This window comes from Sorex araneus, chromosome 4 (assembly GCF_027595985.1).
Source record: "Sorex araneus isolate mSorAra2 chromosome 4, mSorAra2.pri, whole genome shotgun sequence".
NCBI lineage: Eukaryota > Metazoa > Chordata > Mammalia > Eulipotyphla > Soricidae > Sorex > Sorex araneus.
This window is the reverse complement of record NC_073305.1, coordinates 143,339,379-143,360,842: the sequence shown is the minus strand read 5'-3', so window position 1 is coordinate 143,360,842 and position 21,464 is coordinate 143,339,379. Positions and strand designations below refer to the sequence as shown.

Genomic DNA, 21,464 nt, shown 5'->3' with positions numbered 1-21,464 from the left:
AGATAAAGTCCTGGACAAGGGTAATTGCAGGGAAGTGGCAAAGCACCGACAGTGTACGAATGTAGCCTCAGGGTACAAATATATTGGAAAAATAAAGTGATACTACTAAAACCTTCAATTTGTCTTTTTTTCATAGTGGAAAATCATTGCAGGCAGTATAGACTACAGGTTCACTGTATACAGATGTTGACTCTTAGATGAGAGAATAATCTGTGATCTTGAAGTGGAGTATTATTAATTCATATCAGATCTTGAAGTGATCTTGAAATATTGTTTATTTGTATCAGATGAGGTGCATGCAAGGACCAGTGCATTGTCATTATTGATTTTATAGCTTAATATTGGACCAATAATCAAACTATCCTGGACTGATTAAATGATTGTGCTACTTAGGAGAAACAATATAAGTAAGCTCATACAACTAGTAAGTAGCAGAACTAGTTTTCAAATCTTATTTTGCCTTATTTGGCATTTGAAGATTTTTTTGGAATAAAGTATTTCAAGATACTTTATTATCTCTGCTAACTAAATGTAGTCTTATTTGTGGATATTTTGATAAAAAGCATATACATTTAGTTCTTTTTCTCTTTTATTTTTTTAAATTTATTTTTTTTAATTAATTTTTTTTTTATTGAATCACCATGAAAAAAGTTACAAAGCTTTCAGGTTTAAGCTTCAGTCATACAATGATCAAACCCCAATTCCTTCACGAGTGCACATGTTCCACCACCAAGAACCCCAGTTCTTTTCCTGTTTTAAATCTTGAAGTATAAATAAAAATTCTTTAAAATACCATAAATATTTTAAAGGACTAGAGTGATAGCACAGTGGATTCAATTCCTCTGTCCCTCTCGGAGAGTTCGGCAAGCTACCGAGAGTATCCCACCCGCACAGCAGAGCCTGGCAAACTACCTGTGGCGTATTTGATATGCCAAAAACAGTAACAACAAGTCTCAAAATGGAGACATTATTGGTGCCGCTCGAGCAAATTGACGAACAACGGGATAACAGTGTTACAGTGCTACCACAGATATGTGTATATGCACAAATGCATAGCTATATCACTGTCATTCGTTGCTCATCGATTTGTTCGAGCGGGCACCAGAGACTTATTGTTACTGTTTTTGGCATATCCAATACGCACGGGTAGCTTGCCAGGCTCTGCTGTTCGGGCTCGATTTACTCTTGGTAGCTTGCCAGGCTCTCCAAGAGGGATGGACGAATTGAACTCGGGTTGGCTGCATGAAAGGCAAATGCTCAACCGCTGCGCTATTGCTCCAGCCACATAGCTATATATTTATTATATTTAATTTATTTTTATTATATTTAATTTCTACACATGCATGTATATTTTGTGCAAACTGAGAACATACCAGTAATTTTTGTTTTATTTCTTGTAGTCTCATGGTCCTTTGCTTACCTTGGTTGACCTCATAGACCTGTGTATAGATATTTCAAGAGGCTGTGTCTACTTGGAGCAAATGCATTTCATTCACAGGTATAGTGGCATTCCAGAAACAATGTTCTTATGGATTTTGCACAGTAACCACTTATAATTTAGATTAAACATACAAGTTGTTTAAACATTTTTATTTCTACGAATAACAATAATTTCTATTAAAAGTCTCTCTTATTTACTGACCTATTAGTCCTGTCTATCTCTAGAAATCTATTACTACTATTATTATTATCATTATCATTATAATTAAAGATATTGTATGTTGTAGGGATCTGGCAGCTCGGAATTGCCTTGTATCTGTAAAGGATTATACAAGTCGATTAAGGATCGTGAAGATTGGGGACTTTGGATTGGCAAGGGACATCTATAAAAATGATTATTATAGAAAGAGAGGGGAAGGCCTGCTCCCTGTTCGGTGGATGGCTCCAGAAAGTTTGATGGATGGAATCTTCACTACTCAGTCGGATGTATGGTGAGCTTAATAGGACATATGGAAATGTGAGCAAAATCAGTCAATGTCAGAGGTGAAAGTGACTCAAAGAAGTTTTCTAACTTGGCTTTTAAGTACAAAATAGAAGAGGAGAGAGGATAAGTGGTTTCTTTCCTAGCTAACATGAAAGTTGGTAGCCAAATGGGTGTGTTTCTTTGAGTCTCAGCAGTTTAAACATCTCCATTCCTTAACTTGTTATAATATACGAATTAAGTCTGCTTCCTTCAAAGTATTTTATTAGTTTTCTAAAATGTAGAAATAATGGCTAATAAGAATTGGTGACTATGAATTAATGTCCAAGTATGTGTTAAATGCTTACTGCTTGGGGATGTTTATTTATTAATTTATAAGTAAGCTTTAAATTGTAGATCTAAAAATATGGGGGAGGTTTGAACATCTATCGTTTGAATAGGAACTCTTGTTTTTGTTTGCTTCCCCTAAGAATGTTATTACAGCTATTCCAAATGTTGAGATTTATGTAATAACTTTTAAGCAAGACCAGCAATTATATCATCAATTGGGGATGAGATAAATTTCTCCTCAGTGTTGCCATATTTTATGCATCTTTTTCTTCTCTAGATTTATTAGCATTTGAACTCTGGAAGAAAAATGTAAAATGCTTTCTTGCTTTCTCCTAATTTTGTCTGAATATTCATGCCATGAAAGGCTTGGGTAATGGAGGATTGCAGTGCTGTTAGGAAAGAAGAGTACAGCATGTGACAGTGTGTGTGTGTGTGTGTGTGTGTGTGTGTGTGTATGTGTGTGTGTGTGCTTGTTTCCTTATCCTCAGGAAGTCTTCCTGTTGCCTTTGAGTTGCTGCTAGTAGATAGTTACTTCTACTCTTTCTTGAGTCAATTTCCTTTTAAGTCTCCCATTTTCTTTTTATGGGGCTAATATGTCAAACACAAAATACATCTCAGAAGTCCTAAAAATTATTTTGTGGAACTGATTTTTCTAGTATCACTATATCACTATCATCCCGTATAATTAAAGCAAATTATTTATTATTTGTAGGTCTTTTGGAATTCTGATTTGGGAGATTTTAACTCTTGGTAATCAACCTTATCCAGCTCTTTCCAACCTTGATGTTCTAAACTATGTGCAAACAGGAGGGAGACTAGAACCTCCAAAAAATTGTCCTGACGATCTGTAAGTAATTATGTTTATTTAAGTGTCTCAAAAAACCAAAAATCAAAAACCCAACCATGTGCACAAGCAATTCTGATCATTATTGGGATGTTTTTTAAAATAAAAACTGGAATTTAAGTATTTATTTAATTTACTAATATGTAGTTATTTAATTTACTCAATATGTAGTAGTTTCTTTTTGAATACAAAAAATGTTTCACTTCAGAAAGAAAGAAAATTTTTTTTCTTGCCTTGCACTCGGCCGACTCGGGTTCGATTCCTAGCATCCCATATGGTCCCCTGAGCACTGCTAGGAGTTAATTCCTGAGCCCATGAGCCAGGAGTAACCCCTGTGCATCACCGGGTGTGACCCAAAAAAGCCAAAAATAAATTGATTTGCAGATGAGTAGGTGATTTTGATATAATTATGAAAGATAAGTCAAGTATTTTGCTGAGGGCTAATATACCTTCTTTAAGCAATGTCAGCAGAAGCACCAAGTTATGACACTTTTTCCAAGAGCTGCTTTACCCATAAAATTTCTAAATAATTAATAATTATAAACTATTATGCCCATTATGTACATGATAACATTATAAAGGTTGTACGGAATACAGAGATCTTTAACAGGTTGACACTGACATGCACCACCAGTGGCTTAATTATTACAAATTACAGCGCAGGCATTAATGTGTTAAACCTGAACTCTGGCCCGTTAGTACCTTAGAATGTATTTTGAAAGAAAGGACATGCACGTGGAGCACTTGGATAACAAGCCAACATGTAATAAAGTGCTAAACTGTGTGGTACAGACAAGTGCAGAAGGAATTAGCAGTATGCGGATACACACTGCGGTTGTACTGCCTTCACTATGCTGTGTTATTTAGAGGAATATTCAGACTGGAGCCAAAGAGATGATTAAGAACTGGGCACTTTGGTTGGATGTTCTACTGATGAATGTTTTTTGCATTAAGTCTACCAGTTAGAGGAAGGAGATTTTAATCATTGCTTGCTTTCGATAGAGTTTTTACAGCCTTTGAAGTACTTAAGGGCTATTAGATATAGTTGAGATAGAGATGTATGTGTGCAGTATGCATTCACATACACATGAATAGATCAGATTTACACACACACATGAAAACAAGTTTGATGATGATATCTAAAAAAATTATAGTCCTCTGAGAGGGAGTGGAAAAAATTCTATAAATTAAGGATAAGAACTTACCTAACATTTGAAAACCTTTGAACTGGTTTAAGAGAAAAATCAACATACCTATAAATGAAATATACTTTTATTATGTCACAAACACCATTGTTTTGCATCTCATATATCTATAAGAATTTTTTCCCAGAATTTCAGTTGTACAAAAATTTTATTTTATTATTATGACCTTATCTAGCATTTTATGTATATTTGACTATGCACTGGAGAAATCAACCAATGAAGTCTACATTTTGATCCATGTGTTCATTTATTTTATTTTGGATGGATTAGACATTTATTCAGTATATTATGGAGAAGAAAAACGGAGGAATGTTGAACTTTGCTCTATCTAAAGTGCATCTAGGGGGAGGAGGAGGATGAAGAAAAATGCTAGAAAAAGGCTAGAAAAAAATATTCCTGATTAAAGCAGAAAAATCTATATATTTGAATATTGAATATTGAATCATTTGAATATTGCCCTGATTTTCTAAAACTATAGTTTCCTTGAATCCCAGATTTTTTATTGGTGGTTTTGAAGTTCATTTGAACATCAATAATAAAAAGGTAAACAATGCTGGCCTGCAAGTGTGGCATGCTCTCTGAACTCCAATAGGGTTAATGATCCATTGCCAATCAGGAAAACAAGCTGTGCTAGGAAACAGAGCACTCAGTGATGCTATTCAATCTGACCATGGCCTTAAGTTGTCATGATAAAGATTAACTACTCTCCTTAGAGTACAGAGGAAACTGATTTTTATTTGAAGAAGTTTTTGGAGATCACAGGCCCAGCTTAGGGGATTGAAAGTCTCTGCTGAGCCGTGCTGCGCTCTCTATTCACTGCTTAAATACGCAGCACCTGGATGCACTCTGGGTCAGGTGAGCCCATAGACGACTCTGCTGTGCTGAACTATTAATGGAATGTGGGAGTTCCGAGCATTCCTGCCCTTCTTTCCCTAGCCTGGGATGTACTGTGGAAAGCTCATCCTGCAATATTCTCTTCAGCTTTTAGTTTGCACAACAACCACACCACTCTGAAAAAGAAATAGGTCAAAGGGCAATCTACTTTAAGTGAGTGCTTTTGGGGGCTCTCTGATATATGTATCACTGTGGCAAATGGAATTTCTAGAGAGCCTTTCAGAAGTAGGAAGCAATAACAGGAGGATGTGAGAGTTCACCATCTTATTATTACCCATTAAAATATGTACACCTTGGTTTAGTCTCTCCGATATTTGGTATAATAAAAGAGGGAGTTTTTTAAGTCCATCATTTTTGTACTTTGCTTAAATGCATATGAACCCATTCCCCTTATACCAAAAGATATCGGTCAGGGACCTTTTGGTCTGTTGAATTTTAGTTGCTTAATGAATTCAGGAACTTTTGTACTCAGACTAACAGTGGACACGATTAATGAATCTTATGCTATCTTGGAGGGGAAAATCAGGGTAAAGAGGAAATAAAAGTTTGGCATGTGAAAGGAGGAATTTTAATCTGCTTACTAAATGAGGAATTTAAAATATAGTGAATGAATATGTGTTTAGAACAACCACTCAGGTAAATTCTAACATAAGTGAAGGAATTGTAAGCTTACTTATTCTTGAATATTTGCAACTATAACATCACAAGTATCTAGCGCACGATACTGAATTGTGACAACTGCTTATTTGTGAAGGAAGATCTCTATGCCAAAGGTAGAGTAGTTGTTATTAATTAACCCTAAAGACATACGAAATACTTTATTGTTAAAAGGCTCTTCATTTAATTCCATTGCCCACTTTATACTGTTTTAGAATATAAATTGTGCTGTTTGCTTTTAAATGATTGCTGCTCTATAGACTTCCTCTTTTATTAATCTATGGTGATTGATGGCTCACTTGGCTGGAAGGAGAGAAGAATTTTATATACTACCAGGTAATATGTTTTGACCATTAGAAAATTAAAAATAATGACTATTCAATGTAAACTTAAGGTTTAAATTTTTTGCTTGTTTGTTTTGGAGCCATACTCTAGTGCTCAGAGGCTATTCCCATGTGGACCCTGGGCTCAAGAATAAAAAAATGTGTTTTTGCCCTTACACCTTCATTGACGGAAAACATGGGAATATTTACTTAATTAAATGACAAGAGTTATATGTAAGGCTGACCTTTTGGAGGATAGCATGAGCAAGTGAGGTGTTAAGTGACAATTATGAGAACTTCTCTTTCCTTTCTTGTTCCTTTCATTTCTCCCTTTCTTTCTTCTTTCCATTTCTTTCTTCCCTTCTAAATAACCTTTATTATATGTCTTAAAATTCTTTATAAAATGAAGGATGTCAAACATAAGTAAGTAAAAAATCATAGTTGTACACTTTGGAAGTCTGTTTTTTTTCTAGTATCTTTGTATCACATCTCATATTATTTATAAGAAATATACTTCATATGGAGAATTATACTTTATGTTTTCCTTTCAGTTAAAGACAACTTTGGATTAGTCAGCAAAATTCTACTTTAGTTATTGGTTTAAGTTTCATGATCAAATATAAGTTACATTTTATTTCAAAATCTAATCTTTGTTTAAATGAGTCTGATCTTTTTTCTTTGAGATCTTTTTGGAATGCCATGGGATTTAAGAAAATGTAAAATATTAAGTGTAAATAACTACGCACTCTGAAGGATGTGTGTTCGTGGGCTCTCCGGGCGGCTCTATTTCACCACTCGTGTTCGGTGCTCTGGAGCTGCTGTGGGAAAGAACTTTTAGATGTGGACTGGACTGGGAGGGCTGTTGGTCAAGGGCAGGCGAAGGAAAGAACGAGGGCCAAGCTTATTGATTGATCAGTTGTGTTTTATTCCATTCACTCCTGTCTCTCTCTGCTTCTCTTCTGGGTCTTGATCTGGAACCCCCAAACCACTCTTACAGCCTAGTTAAATCCCCCAAACATGAGGGGGTTGGAGCTTACACATAGGTGCGATCACAATCAATAGGGTTAAAGTTCTTTCCCTCAGGAGATGCTGCTTCTAGGACAGATTCTCTTGAAGCAGGATGACCCACCCAAGGGCAGAATTCCGTGTGTGTTTCTCCTCTCTTTGTCCAACTAACTTAAGAGCATTCATAATATTAATCATTTTTGGACACTGTAAGAGATGCATTGAGCTTATAGAATTGCTCTCCTGGGGTCATCTCGATTTCAGACTACAGTGCTCAGGCCAGATTAGTCTTTCCCATCCCTAGCAGGGTCCTAGTCTCATCGTTACTTTTGGATCATGACAGTATTTGTCCATGATCAAGCTCTTAACTTATAGTTAAGAATCGTAGTGCTTTGGTCTGGTCCATTTCAGTGCCAGGGTATTTCAGAGCTTGCCCTGGGTCCCTTCAGTTTCTGGTTGGGATCCTGCTTTTGGGGTGCTAGGAACTAAGGGCAAGTGAGGCTTAAATTGAGAAAGCAGATGCTGGGAATGAATAATATTCAAAGCCAATTAAATCCCAAGTTACAAAATCATAATATTGTCTTCTTGTGTCTATACAAAAGGTACATTGTTTTAAAGTTAACTATTCAAAAGACATAAGGAAAAGAGAAAGACAATATTAACTTACAATGTAAGTTCAGTGTCCTAGAAAGATCTGACCTTACAAATTAACAGAGTCTAATTAGGGGGAAAAAGCTGATTAACTGTTTGGGGAAGAGAGCATAGAGAAGTGGTTACAGATAAACAAAGGAATGGGAGTGAGTCGGGAGCACCTTGATGGGTGTGACCTGGATAAACCTAAGCTCCTTGTGGCAAGGGAGAAAGGACAAAGCAATGTCATCCTACAATTAAGTTCACAGCTATATTTCTGATAGTCTAAAATCTGAGCCAAGTTTAGCACTCCGTAAGAAGAATTTAAACTCTATGTAAGATTTATACTGGGAAATAAACCAATATTAAGTCTCCCCATAATCCTCTAACATAAACTACTCTTACTTAAGGGACTTTTCCAGAAATGAGAGACCCAGAGGAAGAGCTTAGGGGCTTAGAGCACATACCGTGCAAACACTTGGTTGGAAGTTTATATTCCTGATGTCCCACATGCATTGAGCTCAATCCTGCAACTCTGCTTTCTGAGCGTGGCAGTTCTGCTCCCTGTGATCCTCAGTATTGCATGGAATTTCCATCTGAACAGCTAGCTCTGTGAAAGCATCAAAAAAACCCTCCGGCACCCCTGGCGAGCATCACAACTTAAAATAATGTGTGTTGATGGAATATTAATAATACTTGGCCATAAGAAAAGTCATGAAATTTGCTGCCACATGGAGGGACCTGAAGAGTATCATGCTGTGTGAAGTTAGACCTACACAGAATGATCTCTCTCACATATGTGATATAAAGGAACATATTGGTGGAATAACAAATACCCAAAGACAATGAAAATAACAAGCATGAGAACTGGTGTTCACTAGGAAACATGCCACCTGTGGGGACTGGGGGATAGGACACGGGGGGTTAACAACTATCATAGAGGAAAGCATTCAATGGGGAGGGGGAGATGGAGTTGAAAGGTACTAAAGTGTTATATATAAGACACTATAAGCACTCATACTGAAAACCACAGCACTAACTCTTATTTTAAAAATTCCTCTAAAATTCCTCTCATGAAAGCACACTGGTGAGGTGGGAAGCAAATGAAGATGGGGGGGTTTGATGGAGAGAAGTAAACATTGGTGAAGGGATCAGAGTTGAAATATTGTATGCCTGAAAGTCAATTATGCATAATTTTGTAATTTCATGGTGACTAAATTAAAAAATAATGATAATAATAAATACATAAATTGGTGTGTGTGACCACTATAACCTTGCAACTCTAGCAAGCATGTGTGTAAGCACTGCAATGAGCACTGGTGACTGTCACTCTTAGTTGTATGCCTCAACTATGAGCATAAGTCCTGCTGAGCATGTGTGCAAGCACCATAACGAAAGGAGTGCAAACCTTGATGAGCACCACGGGCCGAGTATGGAAGCACCATGACCTGATTATGACCATCATTAAGCTCCTCAATTGAAAATACGTGAGCACCACGGCCATGCTTGTATGGGAACCCTAACATTGATGCTGTGAGAACAGCACCCGTAAGAAAGGGAGGTGGCAAAAGGAAAGAAATAAAAAGTTTAATATAATAATAACAAATATTTTGAAATGGGGGAAAAGTAGAAAGCAATGGAAATGGAGTTTATCTGCAATATAGTAATAGCACAGTGATTCATTATAATTCTTGAAATAGTAGCTCTTTTATCTATTTATTTATTTATTTTTCTTTTGGGGTCACACCCAGCAATGCACAGGGGTTACTCCTGGCTCATGCACTCAGGAATTACTCCTGGGTGTGCTCGGGGGACCATATGGGATGCTGGGAATTGAACCCGGGTCAGGGTTATTATTGCCTAGTGATTGAATGCAACCAATCAATTACCTCAGTCCAAACCACTAGTATCTCTCACCTTGTCAACCTTATTAAGTTCTTTACTTCCAACTTATCCTTCTATAATCTATTGTCTACATCTGTTAGCAGCAGCAGTCCTTTAAAAATGTAAAGGCCTTGACTGCTTTAAAACTTAACAATGCTCTGGGGTAACACAGACCGTCCAACTCCTAGACCTGTCTGACCTCATCTCCTCCTGACGTCCTCTCTGAGTACTCGTCCCCTCCAGGACTCCTTTTCAGCCACGTTGGTTTTATTTCAGACCCTGAAATGTGCCAAGCTTCTTCCAAATTTAGAAATGTACACATGCAAGTCCCTCTTCTAGTATGTTCCCTGACCCATCCCCACCCTATTCCCATGACTAACATATTATTTTCCGACAAAGATTTTTTGGCTTAAATGTCATGTCTGTAGAGGGTTCTTCTCTGAGCAACTGCTAAAAGCTGTTTCATTTCCATCAGAACTCACATTTGTTTCCTCTGGTATTAACCATAACGGCTTTCCATTTGTAGCACTATTTTCATCTGTAAATATAGTAGTACTGATATTCTTAAATTGTTCCCAATTTAAATTTTTAAAAATCAGTTTCTCTCATGCTCTCTTTGCCCTCAACTGACTTTATGATTTCAGAAGTCAAAAAGAAAGCAGGTTCTTGACCCGTATCATAAGACTTGTACCCAAGCTTGGAAGAAAGAAAGTCTGTCTGGGATTCTTTAACTTCTTGTTTATATGTTACATGCTAGAATTGAGTAACTAGAACATACAGTTGCATATAAGGGTAGCACTGCACTGTAGCACTGTTGTCCTGTTGTTCATCGATTTGCTCGAGTGGGCACCATTGTGAGCCTTGTTGTTACTGTTTTTGGCATATTGAATACGCCACGGGGAGCTTGCCAGGCTCTGCCAGGTGGGCGGGATACTCTCCGTAGCTTGGCAGGCTCTCCAAGAGGGACGGAGGAATCGAACCCGGGTCGGCCATGTGCAAGGCAAATGCCCTACTCGCTGTGCTATCGCTCCAGCCCCCATAAAAGGGTCACTGTCATCCCGTTGTTCATCAATTTGTTCGAGCGGGCACCAGTAATGTCTCTCATTGAGAGACTTATTGTTACTGTTTTTGGCATATCCAATACGCACGGGTAGCTTGCCAGGCTCTGCCCTGCGGGCTCCATACTCTCAGTAGCTTGCAGGGCTCTCTGAGAGGGCCAGAGGAATCGAACACGGGTTGGCGGCGTGAAAGGCGAAAGCCCAACCACTATGCTATCGCTCCAGCCCCCATAAAATGGTTGTATTATAAAAATAGAAAGCAATTAGAAAACTTATCCCTTCTAAGCCTTGGGGAAGTATGGGAAGAAGAGACCTTGACACATAGAAATAGTTGGGTGAATGTATTCGATATCTAGATACAAAGGTTCCTACGTTGGTTTCAGTTTAATTATGTGTGAGTTACATCAGGTTCATGGAGTAAACTATATTATGCCTAGATACTTGATTATACCTAGATATTCTTTGGGTCCCTCTATGTAGTAGAGCACAAGTGTCTTTACCTTTCCAGTGGGAGGATGTTAAAGAGGTTATTGAATATGAAAATCTCCTTACATTGACATGAAGATGACATCAGACAGAAGATAGAAAGGCTGGTCCAAACAGAGGATACCTAGTTTGTGGCATTTCATGCCTCCTTTGCTTCCCAAGGTATATGAACATTTTGTTGACAGCTAGAAAATCAGATCATGAGCATTCAGAATGTGCAACAGAAACCAGAGTGAATAATCTGGGCTTTATTAACAGAGAGAGGATATATTGCTACCTCAAAGAGCCTGGAATTAGAGAGAGCCAAGGGACAGCCAGTTTAGTGGGGTAGGGTTAAAAAAAAAAGGTAGAGATCATCTGCTGAAACTGTCAACTGAAGCTGGCAGAACAGCTATCTTAGGGAACTTCTGATCATTTGACTCAGGGATTCAAAGGACAGAGTGGGATACAAAGGATCCTTCTTGTGTCATTACAATTCATATTATACGTTTATCTACATGTATCATGATATTGCCTTGGAGTGGGTCAGAGGGGGCTGGAATAGCCTAGAAATAGGACAGTGGACTATTAACTAGAAAATACTGAGCATTGATAAAAATATTGAATTGAACTCAGGTTTACACTGTTGTTGCATTAAATGAAATTAATTTTCTTCTGCTGGTGGGAGTTCAGATGAAGCCCTTATTAGTAACAGGTAATACAAAGAAGCTACATGGTTTTCTGTTTATGTTAGTTGTCATCCTTTTACAGAATGTACTATCCCTATGAGGACAAGTGTCACACTGTGACATCCTCAAATCTTGATATATTGTTGCTATATTAATGTAAATGTTCAATAAATCTGCTGAGTGAATGTAGAAACTCTGACTGATATTGTTGCACAGACATTTCTTAACAACCATTAAGGAAAAGATAATATTCAAGCAACCAGTTATTACCAAATCTTTTAGTTAATCTGACAGCACAGTGAAGAGTAAAAGCATTAAAATAAAATATTTTTTTATCTCTGGTTCAACTACTAAATATTTGTGTCTTAGGAGTGTTGTCTTGAAAATAATAATCACTGCTCAATGGAGAAAAAGAGTCTTATTTTCCTGGTTTTATTATAAAGGTAGTAATATCACAACATTGTGAAATAACCACAGCCTATTTCTGTTTTGTATATATTAGTTATAAAAAAACTTGCAGAACTTACATTTTTCTTCTAAAATGATCTTCCCAAGTTGCCACTAATAATTGCATAATGCTATCCAATCATCATTTATTTTCCTTCTATACCTCATATCCAGGTGGAATTTAATGAACCAATGCTGGGCTCAAGAAGCTGACGAAAGGCCTGCTTTCCAGAAAATTCAGGACCAGCTTCAGTTATTCAGAACCATGTCCTTAAATAGTATTTCTCAGTGCATACCAGAAGCAAATGCTAATGGAGTCATAAATGAAGGCTTTGAAGGTAACTTGTTTTTTCTTGAAAATTTTCTTATTTTCCTCAATAGTGTGAACTAAACAAGTTTAAATAGGATGTGCACAGAAGAAAATTTCTTTTGTATTTTATTTTAAACAATGTGGTTTACAGAACTGTTACTGGTGTGATTTCATGCACAATAATCTCAGCACCACGTCCTTGACCAAAGTGTTCATCTCCCTCCATCGTCAGCCATTGCCCGCCCAATCCCACCCCTAACCACTCGTCTCCCAGTTCCTCCTAGGGTGAGCTTTCTACTAGGAAATGGTTATCAATTAAAGAAGACGTTTTAACCGGGAATTTCTCATGCTCTAGAAAAGCTAATAATTGCTTTGTGTATGAAGCTCAGTGGTGAACTTCTGTGATTTTGAGCATCATCCTTGATGTAGGGCTGTGTCTCTGTAGGAGGACGAGTGTCATCAGTGCGCTATTGCATAAAACTCTTTTGCTCAAGTCATTTACTCAGCTTCTGCTTGAGGTACCACAAACTAAACTGGTTTGTTAATATGTAAGATAGCTTTTTGTTTTTACTTTGCGTTTGCTAGTCTTTTGTCCCTAACATTGATTAATAGCAGTAATGGGGATGAGCCAAATATATCTAAATCTCAAAAGACCAGTAGAATATGGTTTTGTTTTCTTGGTATTGGAAATATGCTTTTCTTACTCAATTGTTGAGTTTATCTCTATAAATCAACACCTAATTCTTAAGACTGATTCAGATTTGGTTGTGAATATTGTTTTGGTAGGCCTCATAAAATTAAGCATAAACATTTTTTAAAGGTTAAACAAATCTTACATCAATCTACATAAGACACAAAACTTTCTCCTGATTCTTTTTTTGATTTTTCTTCTAATTTTTCCATTAAGTTATATCAACAACAGCTCTTTCCATATTACTTTTATAATCATCTTGACATTTTAAAGACTCATAATAAATGCAACTTATGTTTGTTGTTTAAAAATATGTGAAATGACCTAAGCAAAGTAAAAATGAGTCTCCAATTTTCTCTGTCTCCTCGATCACTTTCTGGTGCTTGCCATAGTTAATAGTTTGATTGGGTTAGAGTGATAGTGCAGCCAGTAGGACACTTGTCTTGCCAACTGTTGACCCCAGATATGGTTCCCACATATGGTTCCACAAATTCCTGCCAGGAGTGATCCCTGAGGGCAGAGTCAGGAGTAAGACCACTGGATATGGCCCAAAGACCAAATTTTTTTGTTATATTCTTCTGTATATTTCATAAGTGCATGCAGCCATTTATTGTACTATTATTGTACTAATTGGATTCAGAGATAAATTTTAGAGGAATGAGTGTGCTATAGAGCCAGTAATCAGTTTGCTATATTTTTGTCCTTACCAATAAAACAATTTTTGAACGATTTGGTGAACAAAAAATTTATACTCTATCTTTTGGCAGAAACCAGAAGGCAGTTTTTGTTGCCAATAAGGTGAAATCTCTGTTCTATGGGAGTTCAGGGAAGGATGTTTGAATCCACATTCTGGATAGTCAATAAAAGCCACTGGGAAAAAATTAAGATAAGTGCTGCAGGGAAGTGAGAGAAAAAGTATGTCAGGGTAGAAATACTAGTCTGTGAAAAATCCAATAAATAATAAAGAATGGGGTGTTCACAAAGACGCATACAGTATGTCACAAACAGCAAGTGATGAAGTTGAAGGGAGAGTAAACGAAGTGAGTAAAAATTGCAACCAGTGCAGAGAGGAGGAAATGGAGTTTAGAGTTACCACAAGGTAACTTTAGGCCTTTTACCTTTAGGCCTTGGCATCTAATTGGATGAAGAAGAGAAAGGAGACAATTATGTTTTGAAAAATAGGTGAAAGTTAGTGCTCTCATCAAATATGGGGGCATAGAAGGAGAGAGAACTCTGCACATGTTTGGTTTGAGCGAGGTGAAGGACAGCCCTATAGCCTGGAAAGTTCTGTCCTGTAAATATAGGTAGCGGAAGCCAAAGAGGTAGTTAAGGTCATTTAATTACAGTACACGGAAGAAGAGGCAGGAACAGAGGATGGGACCAGGGAGCAGCCAATACATGAGGACAGACAGAGAAATATGGTGGGCAGAGAGAGAGGCCAGAAAGGGAGGAGAGAAGCCCCGAGAAAGTATTGTTATGAATATTCAAAGAGGAAAGGCTCAAGAATGAATGAGAGAGACGAAGTCCTGGGAAAGTGGAGTTCTGGAGTAATGCAAGGATTTTAGTTGATTAGTGCTGCATTTAAAGCAAAAGTTGTGGTGGCCTTGAGTGCTAGAAGTTGTAGTGTTGCTCAGAGGCACCTTGGTGCTCTGGAGGCTTCAGGGTGGGGTGAATTGCACACAAGCAAGGCAAGAGCTTTAACCCTTATAGTACCTCTCCAGCCCCATTTGTTGCATTTTGAAATCCAACTTTTTTGCTCATGGAATCCTTTCCTGCTAATGTGTATAGGCATTTTGGTAAAATCACAGAAGCTGCCATAACAGGGTGTAGAAGCCCTGGCTTTATCTTGGACTCTATCAGAAACCTCCATGCAGACTGGACAAGATATTCTTTTACTAAGTTACACTATTTAGTTTATCATTGAGGCTGAGATAAGTCACAAACAATACTCTCACTAAATACACAGAGCAAGCCTTTTTGGTGAATGACCTTTTATTACAATAGTAAGTTATTTTACTCTAACATTACACAACTATGCTATGTGGATTAACTCATTGAATTCTCACAATAGCTGCATGACATGGATATTTTTATAACACCGTTTTGCAAATGAAAAATTTAAGATATAGCAACTTGCTTGTGGATTATACTGCTGTAGTGAGTATGAGTTTGGCTCCAGTATAGAAATTTTGCTTCTCTAAAGCATGGTTGAAGTAAGAAAACTGCCAACTCTTCCCCAATTATGTTATTAATATATGCTCCCAGCAAGCTATAATAAAAGGACTAAATTACTTAATAGCATTTCAGATATGATATTACAATTTTTGTGCTTATATAGGAATTATTGGCAGAATGAATTAAGATCCTAAGTAATAGAATTAGTTTATGTATTATATAAATAATACTTTGGAATAAGTATTCAGAAGTTAGAGAAGTAGGCATAAATATGGAGATTAATAATTCAGTAAGAGTTCAACAGAATATTATCAAACACTGACAATAGATAGAAATGAACAATTCTGTGAAATGACAAAATTTTAGTAAAAGAGAAATTCACATTCTATTTACTACTAATATAAATCCTGGACATACAATAGAGGGAGGTATGTAAGTCATTACATTACAACTTTTGATTATTGAGACATGAGTCAATTAAGTGAGCAGAGAAGAAAAATATATAGTGAAAGACATAGTTGCAAGGATAGAAATCACGGAAGGATCCTTTAAGGGAATCCTACATTTATTTTCCTTTTTTAAGTAAAAGAAAATATATTTAATTATAGTTGGTTACTTTGAAGATTAGTCACAAATTTATCAAAAGAGTAAGATGCCCATCTTCATTGCTATTGTTGGAGAATTATAAGATAAAAAACCATTGGAAGGATTTCTGGGAGGGATAGAAAGAAGCACATTAAAATTAGAGGGAGAAATTATACCATGCCTGTCCTATGGTCCTACTAACCTAATGTGGTGGAAAGGGAATAGAGGGAGAGAGATTAGTAACATATCTGAGCATCTAGTAAAAATATCCCAATGACTTCATCCAAACATTTGTGTAAACATCACCTCATCAGTCCCAGAGAGTTCTACAGGAAACAAATCTAAATGCTCCTCTGCTGTTCTAAACTTAGACAGTCAGCCAGCATATGTCTCGTCTGTAAATACCCTGTCTTACTTGGAAATCTTTATTTTAATATTTCCCTCTTGTCGGAAAGGTTGCTAAGTGCATGCTGTCTTTATTCAGGATTTTTGCTTTATGATCTGGCCTGCAGGCTTCCTATTCAGCTTTTAAACAAAAGTAAACAAACGAAGCTCCCTTTCCCCACCACACTTATATGTTCTTTATGTAATAAGATGTACTAATTGCTGATAGTTTGCCAGGGTCAAGTTACTAAATATTGCCTTCAGTGCTATATACCAAAAAATTAGTTTACTAATGATTTTCTTTGACACATGTCACCATGATTTGTTAATAGAAATATTTTTATATGTGCTATGAACAAGTTTTTTCAAAAGGGAAAAATTAAAATCATGTTTTGTTAGAAGGTCTCCCAACATGCTATTTAATGAATTAAGGTCATGACAACAAAGTAGCTGATATATATTTTTAAATTCTTAAGTTTCTGTGAGCCTGGTTTATTATCATTATTTTTTAAAAAAAAACTCTAGGAACATTCTAATTTTCTCAATAATCTGGACAACTGGACTACTTAAAGTTAAATATATTTTTCTATTGCTTTTTGGTACTTTTTTCTGTTGTAGTATACTGCATTTATTCTTTGAGTGTCTCAATGATTTTCACTATGTCTTTACAATAACCATTAACTACAGGATCATTTCATAAATATGCAATACTGAGCCATTAACAATACTTGGCATGTGATAAAATTACTTTTTATACATTGGGGGGAGAAAGTTTACTACACTCTCTGACTTGGATATGTTTTGGAATATGCTACACTGATTTTGAACAAAAAAGAGGAACATGAGAAGAAGTGGAAGAGTCTGGTAGTCTGTAGCTCAGCCGTGTTGTTCTTCAGCTGTGGATGAGAGTCTGCTGCAAATAAAACCCTGTAGGGAAGCTTGCTCATATGTTTGTTTGTTTTTCAGTTATAAAATAAACTCTGTAGTTCAGGTTTGGAACTTAATAAATAGGTGTTTTAAATTTACTTAGGAAAAGGGAGGTAGAATGCTGATATCTTTTGTCCTTTGAAATGACTTTTTATTTCCTCCATTTCAATTTAAACTAATTCCAAATAAACCCAGCCTGGGAGTTCAAGACGATAAAGCTGAGAGTGGGCAGCCCAAAAGGTTTTTGCCACATACTCAGGAGAGACCTCTATATGCCCTGATTTGTATGCCCTAGAGCCGGGATGACAGCATGGAAAAAGAAAGGACCACTATTGCCAACTGAAAAGATTCTAATTTGTAAAGTGGGATGTATTGTGGAGATAGTCCAGGAGGTAGGGCACTTGCCTTGTATGTGGCAGTTGTGATGGCTACAAGTTGATTTGAATCCCCGGCACCATGTAGTGTCCTCTCAGTACCACCAGAGGTCACTTCTGATCACAGAGGCAGGAATACCTCCTGAGCACTTTTGGTTGGTGTGCAAAGAATTGTGTTCTACCATAGTCGTTCTGTACTGACACTCATGAGAAATAGAGATATTAGCATGGACATTTATTTTTACATGGTATATTTATTAACCCCCCCCCCCCCGGCGCCATGTGACGTCATCAACGGCCAAGATCCAGAGTCTAAAACAAAGTTCCCCGAAGAGAGCGATGCAGAATCTCTTGCCCCCGTGCCAAGCTGTCTTCACGGGGCCCCCTTGGAGGCGGGGTGGGTTGAGTTTCCCTCTCTGCCCCAAGCAGAGCCCCGGAAGCCAAAAGCCTTCAGAACGCAGTCACAGCCATGCTTAAGGCCACTCTTTACATACTCAGATGAGCAGCCTCACCCATGAAAGAACCAACAGAGGAACCCAGCTGGACCCGTGGCTGAGATCTCCAAGCCTCCTCCACCCAGATCCCCAGTTTTCCAGTAGCTTGGCAGTCACATCCACAAACTACCCTCCCCACCCCACTCTATGTGCCATGTAATCTAATCAATGGCCAAGATCCAGAGACTATAAAACAAAGCTCCCTGAATAGAGTGACACAATTTTTCCTGGAGTACACGACCGCATTCACGGCCATGCGACCTCTTTGTTTTTATTTTTATTTACTTATTTATTTTTCCCTGCATGGCAGAGTCTGACAAGCTACCCATGACATATTTGATACTCCAAAAACAGTAACAACGTGCTCTTCGTGTTCCTGTAGTGAGCAGATGCCAATGGGCTACACTAGCACATGACAGGGACCAATGAAGATGTTACTGGCCCTGCTCAAGCAAATCGATGAACAATGTGATACAGTGATACAGTGATATTTATTATTATTATTTTTGTATATTTACTATTAACTAGAATTTTGTCAACTATTTCAGAAGTTTGCTATCAGGGTTGAAGAAGAGTTCTTATACTTTTCCATGTAAAAAAACCAGCTTTTGAATAGATAAAAATAATGAAATGAATATAAGCATAAAGATGGTTACATGCCCTCTGGCTGTTCAATTTTGCTGCTACCCTAAGCCCCATCCCATGCATGCCCAAAGTGTGTCCTTCTTCAAGGTTATCAGTAGGGCACACCATCTACCTACGTGAATCACCCTCACAGAACCACAGCTTACCCATCTCTCAGGGAAGGATGGATGTGAGGACAGACTATCAGTTTAATTCAAATTCAAGTTGTGTGACCTAGAACACGTTATTTAATGTCTCTGTGTCTCTATTTTATCATCTGTTCAATGAGGATAATATTCAAACATCCATGTCATACATGAGCAATCCTAGACTGACTTCACATTGTGAACCTATCTGATTAGACTATATTAAAAACTTTTAATCTAGAAAAAAAAACTAAGCTCTTAATAGAAACATGAGTTAACATATAAGTGTATATTAGAACAGTGCCAGGTACTTGATAAATTCCCTGTATTAGCAACCTAAATAATCACAATAATAATAGTTATTATTATAATTTTCATTGTGCCTCATGTCATTTTTCTTTTTCCTCAAACCTACCATTCTGAAGTCATAAGCAGTTTGTCATGACCTCAGGATAAGAAAATGCTGGTTTTAATTTATCTGACAGTTCATGTAATGGTTTTGTATTCTACTAGTCCCATGGGGGACAGGCACATGGATTGCCTTACCGTGCCTCAATCTCAACGAGCTCCTGAGGCATGACCTTTGTGCCTAGTATTCTCTCTCTCTCATATTCTTCCTAAGATAGCCTCGTGATGAATTCCCTCTCTTAATTAAGGTCTTCAACTTGAATTTTGAACTATTCGAAAGGACTTGATTGACTCTATCTAAAATAGCACTCCCTTTCACCACCCCCATCACTCTGCCTCTTTTTCTGCCGAATTTCCCTTTACAGTACTTGCCATCACCTGCCATCAATTAAGTTGTCCTCTAGTTTATTGTCTGTCTCACCTCATTTACATATTTATTAGTATATAAATCTTCTAGAGAAACATCTGTTTTACTCAGTGCTCTGTCTTCAGCTAGAATGAAGTCTAGCACATGTGTTCAGGCAATAAATATTACCTTAATAAATGATTGTATTACTTCATCGACAGTAATGCATTGTTAAAGGCAGGTAATTTAGCTAATGTGTCAGGATGAAAGGATAAGCATTTTAGACCAAAGAGTTCGTCTAGAACTTTGCAATTACAAAGATAACAATCTTGTGGCCTGAGTGTGCAGAAGGTAGTGTGCTTGTCTTGTATACTGCCAGCCAGGTGTGATCCACAGCATCCCACCTGGTCCTGAGCCTGCCAGTAGTAACCCATGAGCACAGAGCCAGGATTAAGCCCTGAGCATCACTGGGGATGGCCCCCAAACAAAACCAAACAAAAATAACAACCTTAGTGATCCACCTGTTATGTCAGAATTAATCACCTCTGTGGTCTCACCACATTTTTAAACCTGACTTTAATATAGCACACTCCACCATTTATTAATAATAGTTCCACTCTCCTACAATATTGTAAGGATAGGGCAATGTCTTATTTATTTTTGTATTTTTGATGGCCCTCATAAACGTTTGATAAACCAGTATATTAGTATTATTAACTGAATCATGTGTATTGGAGAGGAAATAAATAGATCCTAGATTAAGTTTTGTTTTTCATTTCTGCACAGATGAAGATGGCTGTATGACTTGTTTGAAGTCAGATGATGTTATATCAGTTGCTTTAATGGAAATCAAGAACCAAGATGGATTAAACTATATGGTGCTTGCTACAGAATGCAGCCAAGTTGAAGAAAATTCTGAGGGTATGCTCAGCTCCACAGAACCTGAATCTTGTGGTCTGGGGAAAGAAGAGATGGAACCACAGGCAGACAAAGATATCCGCCAAGATAAACAAGTGGCTTACTGCCCTCCTGGCAAGCCTGAAGACCTTAACTATGCCTGTCTCACCCACAGTGGATATGGAGATGGGTCTGATTAATAGCTCTGTTGGGAAATACAGACTTGAGATAAACACTCCCTTGAAGTCCTTACTGACAGAAAACTTTAGTAGAGTGAAAGAAGTGGTGGTTTATAACTCTGTATCAATAGTGGATTCCTGATTCCAAGAGCCATTTGGTTTCAGTTGTGCCAATCCCCAAAACAACTGCCTAACCTTGGGTTCTGAGGTGAATCACTAAGCATTCAGAAAGCTTAAGAAATGGAATCTCAGCTTCCCGCCCCCCCCTTTTTTTTTTGCTCTTTGGTCACACCCTGAGACCCACTGTGCTATCACTCCAGCCCCAACAGCTTCCCCTTTTTCTGAACTGCCTCAGGCCATTGCTCTTCCCTTCCCACTGCCAACACTTTTGTCTGGCCCATTACAGAAGCATCTTGGTCAGATGGTAAGAGAAAAAATAGTTATATTGCAGAACTTGGTGGAAGGAGATGACAAGGATGCTCAGAGAGCTGAGTTAAACTTGGATTTTCTGGAGATAAATTATATGTAGATGTATATGATTTATATATAAAAAATTTTAATAATTATCTACA

General features: G+C 37.5%; 1 protein-coding gene across 2 annotated transcripts in view; it reads left to right on the top strand.

The window, feature by feature from the left end:
- Positions 1–20,913, top strand: part of ROS1 (ROS proto-oncogene 1, receptor tyrosine kinase) — a 128,350-nt gene extending 107,437 nt beyond the window's left edge. For both annotated transcript variants that reach the window (XM_055136541.1, XM_055136540.1), the window contains 5 exons: positions 1,401–1,498; positions 1,728–1,931; positions 2,964–3,098; positions 12,527–12,690; positions 20,603–20,913. In XM_055136541.1, coding sequence (XP_054992516.1) covers positions 1,401–1,498; positions 1,728–1,931; positions 2,964–3,098; positions 12,527–12,690; positions 20,603–20,913 — 912 coding nt within the window. The remainder of the gene's footprint in view (positions 1–1,400; positions 1,499–1,727; positions 1,932–2,963; positions 3,099–12,526; positions 12,691–20,602) is intronic.
- The last annotated feature ends 551 nt before the right edge of the window (positions 20,914–21,464 follow it).